The sequence below is a fragment of the Notolepis coatsorum genome (genome assembly GCF_963971535.1).
Source record: "Notolepis coatsorum genome assembly, chromosome: 4".
Taxonomy (NCBI): domain Eukaryota; kingdom Metazoa; phylum Chordata; class Actinopteri; order Aulopiformes; family Paralepididae; genus Notolepis; species Notolepis coatsorum.
In genome coordinates this window covers 93933907-93950471 of record NC_140168.1, presented here as the reverse complement: position 1 = coordinate 93950471, position 16565 = coordinate 93933907, and the positions used below count along the sequence as shown (strand labels likewise).

The following is a 16565-nucleotide window of genomic DNA, read 5'->3' as shown; positions in this document are numbered from 1 at the left end:
TGAGTATTGTTTCTTCTTCTAGTACTTTGAGTATTGTTTCTTCTTCTAGTTCTTTGAGTATTGTTTCTTCTTCTAGTTCTTTGAGTATTGTTTCTTCTTCTATTTCTTTGAGTATTGTTTCTTCTTCTAGTTCTTTGAGTATTGTTTCTTCTAGTTCTTTGAGTATTGTTTCTTCTTCTTCTAGTTATTTGAGTATTGTTTCTTCTTCTAGTTCTTTGAGTATTGTTTCTTCTTCTTCTAGTTATTTGAGTATTGTTTCTTCTTCTAGTTCTTTGAGTATTGTTTCTTCTTCTTCTAGTTCTTTGAGTATTGTTTCTTCTTCTAGTTCTTTGAGTATTGTTTCTTCTTCTTCTAGTTCTTTGAGTATTGTTTATTCTTCTAGTTCTTTGAGTATTGTTTCTTCTAGTTCTTTGATTATTGTTTCTTCTTCTTCTAGTTATTTGAGTATTGTTTCTTCTTCTAGTTATTTGAGTATTGTTTCTTCTTCTAGTTCTTTGAGTATTGTTTCTTCTTCTAGTTCTTTGAGTATTGTTTCTTCTTCTAGTTATTTGAGTATTGTTTCTTCTTCTAGTTCTTTGAGTATTGTTTCTTCTTCTAGTTCTTTGAGTATTGTTTCTTCCTCTAGTTCTTTGAGTATTGTTTCTTCTTCTAGTTCTTTGAGTATTGTTTCTAGTTCTTTGAATATTGTTTCTTCTTCTAGTTCTTTGAATATAATTTCTTCTTCTAGTTGTTTGAGTATTGTTTCTTCTAGTTCTTTGAGTATTGTTTCTTCTTCTAGTTCTTTGAGAATTGTTTCTTCTTCTAGTTCTTTGAGTATTGTTTCTTCTTCTAGTTCTTTGAGTATTGTTTCTTCCTCTAGTTATTTGAGTATTGTTTCTTCTTCTAGTTCTTTGAGTATTGTTTCTTTTTCTAGTTCTTTGAGTATTGTTTCTTCTTCTAGTTCTTTGAATATTGTTTCTTCTTCTAGTTGTTTGAGTGTTGTTTCTTCTTCTTCTAGTTATTTGAGTATTGTTTCTTCTTCTTCTAGTTCTTTGAGTATTGTTTTTTCTTCTAGTTGTTTGAGTATTGTTTCTTCTTCTAGTTCTTTGAGTATTGTTTCTTCTTCTAGTTCTTTGAGTATTGTTTCTTCTTCTTCTAGTTGTTTGAGTATTGTTTCTTCTTCTAGTTCTTTGAGTATTGTTTCGTCTTCTAGTTGTTTGAGTATTGTTTCTTCTTCTAGTTCTTTGAGTATTGTTTCTTCTAGTTCTTTAAGTATTGTTTCTTCTTCTTCTAGTTCTTTGAGTATTGTTTCTTCTCCTTCTAGTTATTTGAGTATTGTTTCTTCTTCTAGTTCTTTGAGTATTGTTTCTTCTTCTAGTTCTTTGAGTATTGTTTCTTCTTCTAGTTCTTTGAGTATTGTTTCTTCTTCTAGTTATTCGAGTATTGTTTCTTCTTCTAGTTCTTTGAGTATTGTTTCTTCTTCTAGTTCTTTGAGTACTCCACGGACAGCGAGATCCGCTACAACACGCGGGAGCCTGCCGGGTGCATTGTGGGCGACAACATCTCCACCTACCTGACTGTCCAGCTGTGCAGGAAACCACGGCAACCAATACCAGAGGATCACAAGTTTGTCCTCCGACAGGTGAGAAGGGTGTGTGTGTGTGTGTGTGTGTGTGTGTCCTTGTTTTCCTACTGTTGTGGGAACCAAATGTCCCGACAAGTGATGAAAAGACGGTTTGTTTTGTCATTATAAGGACATTGGCTGGACCCCACAAGGTAAAGAAGCTATTTTATGGGTTAGTATTTTTGCCCCAAGCTCCCACTAGTTTCCAGCTATGGGATATACAGTATATGTGATCTTCTGTGTGCCTTCACGTCTTTTAAATGAAACCATCAAATCCAGCTTTGACAGAAGACACAGGATTGGGTACAGTAGCAGCAGAGATGAAGATGAACCGAGCTCTGTTGTCTCGACCGGAGCAGCCTCACAGTACAGTATGCTCTGCATTTTTTTTTACAAAGATACCTTCCTTCCCCTGCCTCCCTCATACCACCCCTCGTTCTCTCCTGCTCTCTCTCTCTCTCTCTCTCTCTCTCTCTCTCTCTCCTCTCCCTCTCCCTCTCCCTCTCCCTCTCCCTCTCCCTCTCCCTCTCCCTCTCCCTCTCCCTCTCCCTCTCCCTCTCCCTCTCCCTCTCCCTCTCTCTCTCTCTCTCTCTCTCTCTCTCCTCGCAGCGCTATGGGAGTCCAATTTAATCCATTGCTTAGCTACTCCACAGGTGCTAAAAGCCAGTGCTGTCTATGCTATAAGCTTTAAATAACTGAATACAGGCTGGCTGGCTGGTAGGCTGGCTGACTGGTAGGCTGGCTGGCTGACTGGTAGGCTGGCTGACTGACTGGTAGGCTGGCTGACTGACTGGTAGGCTGACTGACTGACTGGTAGGCTGGCTGGCTGACTGGTAGGCTGGCTGGCTGGCTGACTGGTAGGCTGGCTGGCTGGCTGACTGGTAGGCTGGCTGGCTGGCAGGTTGGCTGGCTGGCTTTTATTCAGTGGTTGGGAATTGTTTAGCATGTACCGAGTGTAGCCAGCACCACGCTAATATCTTTAGCTAAAGCATACCATCTAAATGTAAATTAAATGGAGGGAAAAGAGGGAGAGGAGGGAACATAGAGGGGAGGAGAGAGAGAGAGTTCAGAGTGGAATATCTTATCAGTATTCAAACCGTAGTAATAATGGTACGCTGTAATAGAACAGTCATTCCCGTTTGACATATGTACATTCTTGTAGCGGTCGTTTTGGTGGAGAAGCTTCTAAAGGGCTTCCACATGATGTTTTGATAATGTTGCGATGGAAATCGGTCGTCGTTCGGTGCAGGAGACTCTGGAAGCTGCTACTGTGACGAATAATAATAATTTATTACATTTATATAGCATTTTTCTAGACACTCAAAGCGCTCCCCACAATGTAGGGTGGATATTGCCTCCTTCACCACCACTGTGTAGCACCGAACCTTGGGCTATGCAGGCTCAATGGCTGCCATACACTGGCACCAGGCACACATCACACTACACAATGGCTGAACGGCTCAGGAGACAGGGATTGATATCAGCCAATTAAGGGGACGGGATGATTAGGTGGCCTTGATGTCAGAGACCTGATCGGGAATATGGCCCGTCTCTTTGTGATAGGCGTCCTGGGTTCTTTAACGACCGAGATTCAGTCAGGACCAGGACAAAGGCAGCGTTCTAACTTTCTGTTTCCGTCTCAAACAACGGCTATTTCCAGGAGAACGTTATCAAAGTTGTATGGACTCCTTAGTGCAAGGAGATCATCTGTCCGTCTGTCCTGTCTGCCTGTCTGTCCATAACTAAAAACGTGGTGCAGTTCTTACCTCATTTGGCTCAAACCTGGTGGATAGGTTGACAGTCAACCAAGGATCTGCACTATGGAGAGGAATAAATAGGTTAAAAAATGGACTGTGGCGATCGTAGTAAAAGTTGTTAACCATTGGTGTGTGTAATACTGAGGACCAAGGGGTCTTGACGTGAGGAAAGCTAGGATGTGCGGTCTATTCAGACTCAACATAATCATAATTCATTCAATCTTTTATTTCACCTCGAAAATCTCAAATGACGTCGAGCCAGAGTCTGCGTCGGAACCAATCTAATGGGAGGGCATAGGCTCACAGCAGGGGGGCATACGTTCCCATTCAAGAACTCAAACAGTGACGTAAAATATAGGCTTCGGAAAACGGATGTCCCGCAAACTGACACAAAAAACACACTAACCTCCAATCTCAAAGCGTGAGTGCACATAAGACGGTCTCCCTCTCACACTATCTCTCTCACACAAACACGCGCGTGTACGCGTCGGCAAAACCACACACTGAGTAGCCTACTGTGCACAATAATGTTTAACCCTTTCACTACCACACCACGGTTAACCGTCTGTAGTGTGGTTGTGAAAGGGTTAACCCTTTGTCGTGTGTGGCAGTGAAAGGGTTAACCTTCTGTATTGTCGCAGTGTAAGGGTTAACCCTTTGGTAGTGTGTTAGTGAAAGGGTTAAGTAGGTACTGTACAACTATCAGCATTGCCATCAATACATATATGATCACAGCCAGGGTTCCAGTAGCGCCTACTCTCTCTCTGTCTTCCTCTCTCTCTCTCTCTCTCTCTCTCTCTCTCTCTCTCTCTCTCTCTCTCTCTCTCTCTCTCGCTCTCGCTCTCGCTCTCGCTCTCGCTCTCGCTCTCGCTCGCTCTCTCTCGCTCTCTCTCTCTCTCTCTCTCTCTGTCTTCCTCTCTCTCTGTCTTCCTTTTTTTTCATCCTTTTATTGTATGTAAATATGTTTGACGGACTCCTACAGCACTACCAGTGTTTAAATGTGCTTTATGAATGAGGTGGATTGGAGAGGTGCTGGGATTTGGATTTGTTGCTCCGACGTTAGATGTCGGAGGAGGCCGTGAGGACGTGCAACCATTTACTTATGTCCATTTTAGTGTCTCCTCGTGTTCCACCGTCCCTGACCCCCTCTGCGGGTGCTCATCTCACTCACTCACGCTCCGACTCAACCGTGACACAATTACGTAATAACAAATTCAAACGCACCAATCGGCAATCACACAGACACTTCTTTTAAGATCATTTCTGTTTCATTTAATTTAATAATAGCCCATATAGCCTATTTATAAAGGAAAGTGTCTGACTTTTACTATAATAAAAATAATTAATTAACCTCTTAACGATCGGCCGTTGCTGCACATTTTGCCCTCGTCTGTCGCAGTCACGCTGTGTTATTGTCTATGATCACAGTTTGATTGACACTCTACTTGTCCTATTATGTGCTTCCAATTTCGGGTTATAAGACCAAACAGCCAACGAGCGTCTGTTTACAAATTATTGACCGTTTTTGTAGCCAATGAAATTCTGGAAACAAGGATATAATATGACGTGAGGGATATTGCCGCGGATATATACGTCCTTTTCTCTGGCGAAAGAAGAACACGGGCATGACTTTGGGGCCCACGAATGCCCCCCCCCCCCCCCGCAGACTCTGTCAAGCATGCATACATACATACATACATACATACATACATACATACATACATACATACATACATACATACATACATACATACATACATACATACATACATGATAAATACAACAAATATACAATAACTGCAATCATAAGGATACCAAAGTATCAAAGCCAATCATTGGAGCGTGGACCAGGGTTTCCGTTAGAAAAAATTGTTGCCGGCCTCAGTGTCCGGTAGATTTCAATCTACCGGTCAAATGAGAGATTCCGGTCAGAGTTTATTGAGCTTAAAAACAATTGATAGGCAAAAGAATGACAACAAAACAAAAGAATGACATCATCAAGGCATGTAGATTTATAATATTTTTACTTAAAACTAGGCTACTTTTGCGTATAGTCATTATATTCCAAATAAAATAAGTCCCGAGACTCCGTGCTGCTGCCGACTTTAAATCAAATAGGTGTCCGTGGGCAGTCGCCCGACATTAATAAACAGCAGTCTGTTATAATCACATTTTTATGAGCTAACGAATTCCGTTATATTGGACATTTGTATTAATTATATCAAGCGAAGAACTGAGAAATTTGGCAGAGAGAGACGGCAACATTATCGTGGGTTTGCGTGACGACTCTCTCTCTCTCCACCTCCCAATGACTTATTTGCGAGAGTATGTCAATGCAGAGCAGCAGATTCAGCTGTTTTCTGGCTCTTTTCTGGCTCTATCTGGGGACCGCTCAGCAGCGCCCCCCACCCAACAGCTGAATTGCCAATGGCTGAATTGGAGTACTGCACTGTGCCGCTGCTGCTCCGGCTCTGCAGCTGCACATGCATTTGAAACCCAGCACTAAGCTCTCGCTGACAACGTCGTTGTCATTATTAGAAGCAACGATGAAGCAAATGTAATGATTGTTTCGTTCATCGCATAGGCTATTTAATTTTAGCCTATTTTAATACAATTCAAATAATCAAATTGTGCTTAGAGGGAATTATTTTCACCGGACATTAAGACCGGAGAGATTAAATATGTCGGACTTCAACAGATTTTGCCGGTCAAATACCGGTAATTACCGGCTAACGGAAACGCTGGCGTGGACTATAGGGTAGGGTCCAGGGCCCTCATTTATCAACGTTGCGTACGCACAGATATGTGCTTAACCCGTGCGTACGATCATTTCTAAGCAAAGTGTGGGACTTATCAATTTGAACTTGTGCTTGACTTTGTGCTTATATCTACGCACAGCTCGGAGCATGCGTAGCTGACGCCCGGTGGTAGAATATCGTTACTGCATACAGACGGCATATGCGCTCCTCAGTTTCATGCATGTTTCAATGCGGAAATAAGCTTCCGTGCATTACTCCCGACACAGGGACGTGTTCTGTATGAACCGTAATTCATTATAGTTCATTGTGAAATAGCGATAGTAGTGTAATTATTGTCAAACCCTAAATAGCATGTGGAATAGGTATTTCCGAATGAATTCAGCCTGGTTCATAGCGTTATTATAGGAATACTTCTCCGGTGTGCGCTCAGATGTTTTCAGAGATATAGGGCATGTCTATTTGCAGAGAGAGAGAACATAATAATATTAAGTAGAGTTCGCTACCCGAGACACATTCTCCTTGATTTGTACCGCAATTTGAGACCCACATTGGAGCGTGGAGCAAAACGCAGTGTTGGATGTCTAATTTCCCCAACCCCACCAACTACATACAATATCCATATATCAATAACAGGAGGCCAAGAGAGGATTTTACGCCAGGTTACCCAACATCATCGGAGCAATATATAGACTGTACCCATATAGCTTTCAATGCTCCATCAATAAACAAATCCAGTAATGTGAACGGGATTCCACTCGGTCAATGTACAGATAATCTGCGATGCGCATTTGTTGATAATGTGCCGGTGGCCGGAGTCTCATTCAGGCCTAATTGTATTTAATTCAATTGTAATGTTATTACTGGGGTATCTAAAACATCACTTAAATGCAGATCAGGGTTATCCACTGAAGCCATAATGACTCTGACCAGAACCACGGGCTCATGACTAGCGCACACAATAGGCATTGTAGAGCGCAGAGTTGGCCTGCTGAAATTGATTTAATTTCAGTCATTACAGTGCTTAATGTCGGGTCAGCTTGTCATTTATTTCTGTCAATGTGCTGGTTCTGTAGCAGGACTGGGTCAGTCAACACCCTTGGCTCCCAGCGCACCGAAGATAGTCTACACGCTCCCTCCTCCTCAGCGGAGTTGTCTGTGAACTTGGCAACTTCATTGGATTTATTTATTCTCAAAAAATATCTATAATCATACGATTAAATATTGTTTAAAATAAAACGCTAAATACTATTATTCTGTGTTGTCATGTTTCCAAATAAGATTGTTCACAACGGGAAATGCTGTATACGTTCAATTTGTTGGTTGGACCTCGGTGATCAATCTTGCTCTCAGTGAAGTCTCTCAGAGTTAGCTCGGGTTAGACCATTATTTCACATCCCATGGGGGTGTTTCATGACTATATATGGATAATCGGGGCGGTTCTGGTATGCAAATACTTAAAACCATGCACGAGCTCCAGCGTAGGATCAAAGTGATATTTATCAAGACAGGTGTGCGTACGACCTGTGTACGCACGTGTGATAAATCCCGTTTTTTTTGTGCGTGCACACATTCTAAATTCTGTGCTTAAGAACTGTTGATAAATGAGGGCCCGGGTGTCCAATCCAGTCAATTTGGCAATTCTCCAATGATGGCTTTATATAGAAATTGATGCCAGTGCAGCTCTCAGCGCTCTGCCAGCGAGGACCATACAACCCCATTATACAGGAGTCAGGACACAATGGCGAGAACCATCACCATCACCGGTGATACATCGCATGACTAATGAATCTGATCTAATCTAATGAATGATGTACTACAGAGTCTTACGGGCTTAACCCTTTCACTACCACACTACCAAATGGGTAACCCTTTCACTGCGACAATACAGAAGGTTAACCCTGTCACTGTCACACGGCAAAGGGTTAACCCTTTCACTACCACACGACAAAGGGTTAACCCTTTTCACTACCACACTACAGAAGGTTAACCTTTCACTACCACACTACAGAAGGTTAACCTTTCACTACCACACGACAAAGGGTTAACCCTTTTCACTACCACACTACAGAAGGTTAACCTTTCACTACCACACTACAGAAGGTTAACCTTTCACTACCACACTACAGAAGGTTAACCTCTCACTACCACACTACAGAAGGTTAACCCTTTCACTACCACACTACAGAAGGTTAACCTTTCACTACCACACTACAGACGGTTAACCCTTTCACTACCACACTACAGAAGGTTAACCTTTCACTACCACACTACAGAAGGTTAACCCTTTCACTGTGACAATACAGAAGGTTAACCCTGTCACTGTCACACGACAAAGGGTTAACCCTTTCACTACCACACGACAAAGGGTTAACCCTTTTCACTACCACACTACAGAAGGTTAACCTTTCACTACCACACTACAGAAGGTTAACCTTTCACTACCACACGACAAAGGGTTAACCCTTTTCACTACCACACTACAGAAGGTTAACCTTTCACTACCACACTACAGAAGGTTAACCTTTCACTACCACACTACAGAAGGTTAACCTTTCACTACCACACTACAGACGGTTAACCCTTTCACTACCACACTACAGAAGGTTAACCTTTCACTACCACACTACAGAAGGTTAACCCTTTCACTGTGACAATACAGAAGGTTAACCCTTTCACTGGAACACGACAACGGGTTAACAAACCCTTTCACTGCCACACTACAGAAGGTTTACCCCTTCACTACCACACCACAGACCGTCTGTAGTGTGGTAGTGAGAGGGGGTTAACCTTCTGTAGTGTGGTAGTGAAAGGGTTAAGAGTGGAAGCCACCGCATGTCTAATAAATTACATCTCTGCAGTCCAACACAGACGGGAAGACTGCTTCGACGACGACTCTTTCTGCCAATCACAGGGGAGTCGGCTCTCTTCCTGTACAAGAAGCCTCAGTTTACTGGCAACAACGCCCACGTGATATTTAAACATGTAAACAAGCCAGATACCAGACCAAAAAGCACAGACTCTGTGCGACTCTATAGAGAAATACACTGGGAGAGGATTGACTCACAGCGACTCCAGAATACATTCACTGAACCCTCGGCGCACGGCCTCTAGCACCTGCACACTGTAGTGCGTCCGACCGCTCTGCGCGTGGCCTCTAGCACCTGCACACTGTAGTGCGTCCGACCTCTCTGTGTGTGGCCTCTAGCACCAGCACACTGTAGTGCGTCCGACCGCTCTGCGCATGGCCTTTAGACACCAACACACTATAGCACGCGGGCGTTAACAGGGTTAGAAATTAACATTTTTTTTTCAAGGGCTTTTTTTGCCCCCCTTAATTGATTTTCGGGGGCTTTTTTTTGTATTTCGGGGGCACTGAATTTTTATGATGAAAATTAACATAAGGATTATAAAACATTGTTGACACTTTTTTTTACAGTCTTCGTCCCTATGTTTGATAACGTAATGTTAATGTCTCCATATATAGGGCTCTACGCTAACCTTTTTCCCAAGGAGCACATGTGCTCCTAAATAAAATGTTAATAAATAAAATCTAAATACAAATTTAGGAGCACACAAAGAAATTTAGGAGCACAGTGAAAATTGTTCAAGTAACAGAGTTTATTAACTATTTATCTCATGCATTATTATACTGTGCGTGTGCACACTATGAATTGAAAATGGGGGACCCTGATGTAAACAAGACGAAAGTCTTTCTCTGGTCTGCATCTCTTAACTTGTGTGTATTGAGCTGTACTGTATTGTACCCATTCTGCAATCTGTTAATAAAGTTTTCAATCAAACGCAAAGGATATCGGTTGTCAAGCTGCTTTTGTATGTTGTAGTGTTGTTATGATACCAACATTTTGACTTTGATACAGATAGGAAAGGTAATGGAATATATTATTAGATGACAGAACATTGAAAATTCTTTATACAATTATTTAATTCATTATGAAATAGAAATTCCGTTTTTGGGTGGAACGTTTGTTGCAAGGAGGGAGGAGGCGGGGACCGCTGCGTGTTACACACAACACGGAGAAATGGTCTAGCTGCTTCGGTGCGTCGTTAACGTTAACGTCGGAAGAAATTCCCCACTAAGCCCTAAATTCAGAGCAGAGCAGTATCCTAATGACTTTTATGCTTCAGTCGATAAGGTGTTTTGCGAATTCTGTCAACATACCGTGGGGACTGGACCCGCAAAAACACGTGCGAATATCACTTCAAAAGCCATGTCAGCCGGATTCCTCTCTTTCTCCTCGTCTCTCTTTTGCTCAAAATAAAAATGAATGGGCTTCATGGCTGGCTGATTTTTTTGCGTTGTCTGATTCTGAATGTATAACTTGCCTAAGCCGGTACCGTGACTTTGTTTTCGGGCGCTACTGTGATTGGACGTTTATGCGCCTTGTGTAATGTGGGACTATTATAACAGCGGAGCTGTTTTGTAATAGTCACTCGTCTCGAGTAAATGATTTTTCCGGGTGGCGCACACACACATATTATTAGGGGCAAATACAAGGGAAATGCTCGCACTGTAGATCATATATATAATTATATATATAATTAGTAAACTGTCTGGGGCATTTTCTGCCCCCCTTAACTGATTTTCGGGGGCATTTTGTCCATTTTCTAGGGCATTTTGCCCCGAGCCCCCGTTAATTTAGAACCCTGGGCGTTAATATCTCTGTAGCGAGCGGGCGTTGATACCTCTGTAGCGCGCAGGCGTTGATATCTCTGTAGCGCGGGCGCTGATATCTAACGCGGGCGCTGATATCTGTAGCGTGGGTGCTGATATCTCTGTAGCGCGGGCGCTGATATCTCTGTAGCGCGTGGGCGCTGATATCTCTGTAGCATGGGCGCTGATATCTCTGTAGCGCGGGCGCTGATATCTCTGTAGCATGGGCGCTGATATCTCTGTAGCGCGGGCGCTGATATCTCTGTAGCGCGGGCGTTGATATCGCTGTAGCGTGGGCGTTGATATCTCTGTAGCGTGGGCGCTGATATCTCTGTAGCGCGGGCGCTGATATCTCTGTAGCACGGGCGCTGATATCTCTGTAGCGTGGGCGCTGATATCTCTGTAGCGCGGGCGTTGATGCCTCTGTAGCGCGGGCGTTGATATCTTTGTAGCGTGCAGGCGTTGATATCTCTGTAGCGCGGGCGTTGATATCTCTGTAGCGTGCGGGCGCTGATATCTCTGTAGCGTGCGGGCGCTGATATCTCTGTAGCGTGGGCGTTGATATCTCTGTAGCGCGGGCGTTGATATCTCTGTAGCGCGGGCGCTGATATCTCTAGCGTGGGCGTTGATATCTCTGTAGCGTGGGCCTTGATATCTCTGTAGCGTGCGGGCCTTGATATCTCTGTAGCGCGGGCGTTGATATCTGTAGCGTGGGCCTTGATATCTCTGTAGCGCGGGCGCTGATATCTCTGTAGCATGCGGGCGCTGATATCTCTGTAGCGTGCGGGCGCTGATATCTCTGTAGCGCGGGCGTTGATATCTCTGTAGCGCGGGAGTTGATATCTCTGTAGCGCGGGCGTTGATATCTCTGTAGCGTGCGGGCGCTGATATTTCTGTAGCGCGTGGGCGTTGATATCTCTGTAGCGCGAGTGCTGATATCTGTAGCGCGGGCGCTGATATCTCTGTAGCGCGGGCGCTGATATCTCTGTAGCGCGCGGGTGCTGATATCTCTGTAGCGCGAGCGCTGATATCTCTGTCGCGCGCGGGCGCTGATATCTCTGTAGCGCGGGCGTTGATATCTCTGTAGCGCGCGGGTGCTGATATCTCTGTAGTGCGCGGGCGCTGATATCTCTGTAGCGCGGGCGCTGATATCTCTAGCGCGCGGGTGCTGATATCTCTGTAGCGCGCGGGCGCTGATATCTCTAGCGCGGGCGTTGATATCTCTGAAGCGCGCGGGTGCTGATATCTCTGTAGCGCGGGCGCTGATATCTCTGTAGCGCGGGCGTTGATATCTCTAGCGCGCGGGTGCTGATATCTCTGTAGCGCGCGGGCGCTGATATCTCTGTAGTGCGGGCATTGATATCTCTGTAGCGCGCGGGTGCTGATATCTCTGTAGCGTGCGGGCGTTGATATCTCTGTAGCACGGGCGCTGATATCTCTGTAGCATGGGCGCTGATATCTCTGTAGCGCGGGCGCTGATATCTCTGTAGCGCGGGCGCCGATATCTCTGTAGCGTGTGGGCGCTGATATCTCTGTAGCGTGGGCGCTGATATCTCTGTAGCGCGGGCGCTGATATCTCTGTAGCGCGGGCGCTGATATCTCTGTAGCGTGGGCGCTGATATCTCTGTAGCGCACGGGCGCTGATATCTCTGTAGCGCGGGCGTTGATATCTTTGTAGCGCGCGAGCGCTGATATCTCTGTAGCGAGCGGGCGCTGATATCTTTGTAGCGCGCGGGTGCTGATATCTCTGTAGCGTGCGGGCGCTGATATCTCTGTAGCGTGCGGGCGTTGATATCTCTGTAGCGTGGGCGTTGATATCGCTGTAGCGCGGGCGTTGATATCTCTGTAGCGTGCGGGCGCTGATATCTCTGTAGCGTGGGCGTTGATATCTCTGTAGCGCGGGCGTTGATATCTCTGTAGCGTGCAGGCATTGATATCTGTAGCGTGCGGGCGTTGATATCTCTGTAGCGTGCGGGCGTTGATATCTCTGTAGCGTGCGGGCACTGATATCTCTGTAGCGTGCGGGCGTTGATATCTCTGTAGCGCGGGCGTTGATATCTCTGTAGCGTGGGCGCTGATATCTCTGTAGCGTGGGCCTTGATATCTCTGTAGCGTGGGCCTTGATATCTCTGTAGCGTGCGGGCCTTGATATCTCTGTAGCGCGGGCCTTGATATCTCTGTAGCGTGCGGGCGTTGATATCTCTGTAGTGTGCGGGCGCTGATATCTCTGTAGCGCGAGCGCTGATATCTCTCTAGCGCGGGCGCTGATATCTCTAGCGCGGGCGTTGATATCTCTGTAGCGCGCAGGTGCTGATATCTCTGTAGCACGCGGGCCTTGATATCTCTGTAGCGCGGGCGTTGATATCGCTGTAGCGCGGGCGTTGATATCTCTGTAGCGTGGGCGCTGATATCTCTGTAGCGCGGGCGCTGATATCTCTGTAGCGCGTGGGCGTTGATATCTCTGTAGCGTGAGCGCTGATATCTCTGTAGCGCGCGGGCGCTGATATCTCTGTAGCGCGAGCGCTGATATCTCTGTAGCGTGCGGGCGCTGATATCTCTGTAGCGCGGGCGTTGATATCTCTGTAGCGCGCGGGTGCTGATATCTCTGTAGCGCGCGGGCGCTGATATCTCTGTAGCGTGGGCATTGATATCTCTGTAGCGCGCGGGTGCTGATATCTCTGTAGCGTGCGGGCGTTGATATCTCTGTAGCGCGGGCGTTGATATCTCTGTAGCGTGCGGGCGTTGATATCTCTGTAGCGTGCGGGCCTTGATATCTCTGTAGCGCGGGCGTTGATATCGCTGTAGCGCGGGCGTTGATATCGCTGTAGCGCAGGCGTTGATATCTCTGTACTGTGGGCGCTGATATCTCTGTAGCGTGGGCGCTGATATCTCTGTAGCGCGGGCATTGATGCCGCTGTAGCGCGGGCGTTGATATCTCTGTAGCGTGGGCGTTGATATCTCTGTAGCGCGGGCGTTGATATCTCTGTAGCATGCAGGCGTTGATATCTCTGTAGCGTGCGGGCGTTGATATCTCTGTAGCGTGCAGGCGTTGATATCTCTGTAGCGTGCAGGCGTTGATATCTCTGTAGCGTGGGCGCTGATATCTCTGTAGCGCTGGCATTGATGCCTCTGTAGCGCGGGCATTGATATCTCTGTAGCGTGGGCGTTGATATCTCTGTAGCGCGGGCGTTGATATCTCTGTAGCGTGGGCGTTGATATCTCTTTAGCGCGGGCGTTGATATCTCTGTAGCGTGCAGGCGTTGATATCTCTGTAGCGCGGGCGTTGATATCTCTGTAGCGCGGGCGTTGATATCTCTGTAGCGTGCGGGCGTTGATATCTCTGTAGCGTGCGGGCGTTGATATCTCTGTAGCGTGCGGGCGTTGATATCTCTGTAGCGAGTGGGCGCTGATATCTCTGTAGCGCGGACGTTGATATCTCTGTAGCGTGCGGGCGCTGATATCTCTGTAGCGTGGGCCTTGATATCTCTGTAGCGTGCGGGCGTTGATATCTCTGTAGCGCGGGCGTTGATATCTCTGTAGCGCGGGCGTTGATATATCTGTAGCGTGGGCCTTGATATCTCTGTAGCGTGCAGGCCTTGATATCTCTGTAGCGCGGGCGTTGATATCTCTGTAGTGCGGGCGTTGATATCTCTGTAGCGCGGGCGCTGATATCTCTGTAGCGTGGGCCTTGATATCTCTGTAGCGTGGGCGTTGATGCCTCTGTAGCGTGCGGGCGCTGATGCCTCTGTAGCGTGGGCGCTGATATCTCTGTAGCGCGGGCGCTGATATCTCTGTAGCGTGCGGCCGCTGATATCTCTGTAGCGCGGGCGTTGATATCTCTGTAGCGTGAGCGTTGATATCTCTGTAGCGCGCGGGCGCTGATATCTCTAATAATGGATCAAATTTCATAGAACCCAAGGTCGCTTCACAATCAGGACAAAAAATAGGGCTAGGGAAATAGGGGGAAAAAAGGGGATGAGGGAAGGTAAGGGATAATGGATAATGGACCTAATCTAAACTAACTCCAGGGCTTTGCTGGGTACCCCGAACAGGACTCCGTTACAGTAGTCCAACCGGGAGGTGATGAATGAGTGGATCAGGGTCTCAGCCACAGAGTCTGAGAGTGAGGATCGGAGACGGGAGATGTTTTTGAGGTGGTAGAAGGCAGACTTGGTGACGGATTTGATGTGGGAGTGAAATGAAAGTGTGGAGTCGAGGGTGACGCCCAGGTTACGGACTTCGAGAGACGGGGAGATGGAACAGCCGTCAACGTGGAGGAGGAGATCTCCAACCTTCCCGAGCAGTGCCTTGGGGGCCACAACCATGAGCTCTGTCTTTTTGCTGTTCAGTTTCAGTAATTTGGTTGACATCCAGGTTTTTATGCGGCTTATGCGCATGCGGCTCTTTAGCCAATCAAAAAAATTAAATATATATATATATATTTATTCTTTTTTTTCCTTTTTTGTTCTCTTATTTTGGAGATCGATGTCATACGGTGACACTGAAATGAAAAAATATTTCATCGACTAAAATATTTAGTTAACAAAAATATTTCATCAACTAAAATATACAGTACGTCACACCCCGCGCCTCTCCCTGCCGTCTGCAAGTGGCTAATCTTGAGTTTCCGACCCCCCAGTAAGCTAACCATGGATAAATCCAAAAAAAGGAAAGTCTGAGGAAAATAGAGGGTTTAATTCAGCGTGGACAGATTAATTTGCTTTCACGACTAACGATGTAGGCTTACCTGTATGCTTTTTTTCTTTTTCTTTTATAGATTTTCCACAAATAAGGGAAGGACTCAAATAGAGCTGCATAGTTCAGGGTTTTATTTCAAAGTAGGTCTACAAATGGCAGTGTTTTTCTCCTTTTCTGTGTTTTATTTCAAAGTAGGTCTACACAGCCAGTATTTTTTCTCCTCTTCATAAGAGTTTGAGGTTTTCCTTTATTATAACAGGTAAAAACAGCATTAAAAAGTTAAAAAAAATATTTTTGTTGCTTTATAATTCCATTAATGCAACAAACTGTGTGCTATAAGTATAAAGTATAATAAATCGCAAATTACTTTGGGTATGCAATTGTCAGGCGTTTTATGCTAAATGTGGGGTATGCTTGGGGATATAACGTTATACACTGTTATCTTCATTTTAAGGGTAAATAGGTTGTGCGGCTCCCTGAGCATTTTATTTTGTGTGTGGGGGGGGGGGGGGGGGGGGGGCTCTTTTGTGGCTCTTTTGATACCCCTGTTCTAGACGGACGTGATATTGGTACTTGTCACACAGTGGTCCACTCTATTAGAAGCCCTTGTGTATCAACAACTCTCTCTCTCTCTCTCTCTCTCTCTCTCTCTTCTCTCTCTCTCTCTCTCTCTCTCTCTCCTCTCTCTCTCTCTCTCTCTCTCTCTCTCTCTCTCTCTCTCTCTCTCTCTCTCTACAAATCCATCAAGGTCTCTGTGGTTTTCCTCCCTGGTCATTGATTGATGTATTGGTATTGATCGGCTCGCTCACATGGAGGAGTCACAGAATACCCTGGATGGGTGATTATAGATTATATATATATAGGCTGTAGCCGCTGTAGGAGCGGTCGGGAGGAACCTATTCCACATTTTCTTTAACTTTAATTTAAAAATATTTACTGCAGATACCAGAGTAGAAAACCTTTTAAGTATCATCTGATACCAAGTATCCAGAACGATCCATTTGTTTGTACTGAACAGTATAGATTCGGACCGTTCGGTTTGGGGTCATTGGACATTAATGATGAAAGTCGAGCGG

At 45.6% G+C, this 16565-nt stretch overlaps 1 protein-coding gene across 1 annotated transcript in view; it reads left to right on the top strand.

Moving 5' to 3' along the window:
• The window catches only part of galnt12 (UDP-N-acetyl-alpha-D-galactosamine:polypeptide N-acetylgalactosaminyltransferase 12), a 145161-nt gene that overhangs the window by 118313 nt on the left and 10283 nt on the right, over positions 1-16565 (top strand). The window contains exon 9 of the mRNA XM_084313234.1: positions 1466-1621. Within this exon, the coding sequence (XP_084169360.1) occupies positions 1466-1621 (156 nt within the window). The remainder of the gene's footprint in view (positions 1-1465; positions 1622-16565) is intronic.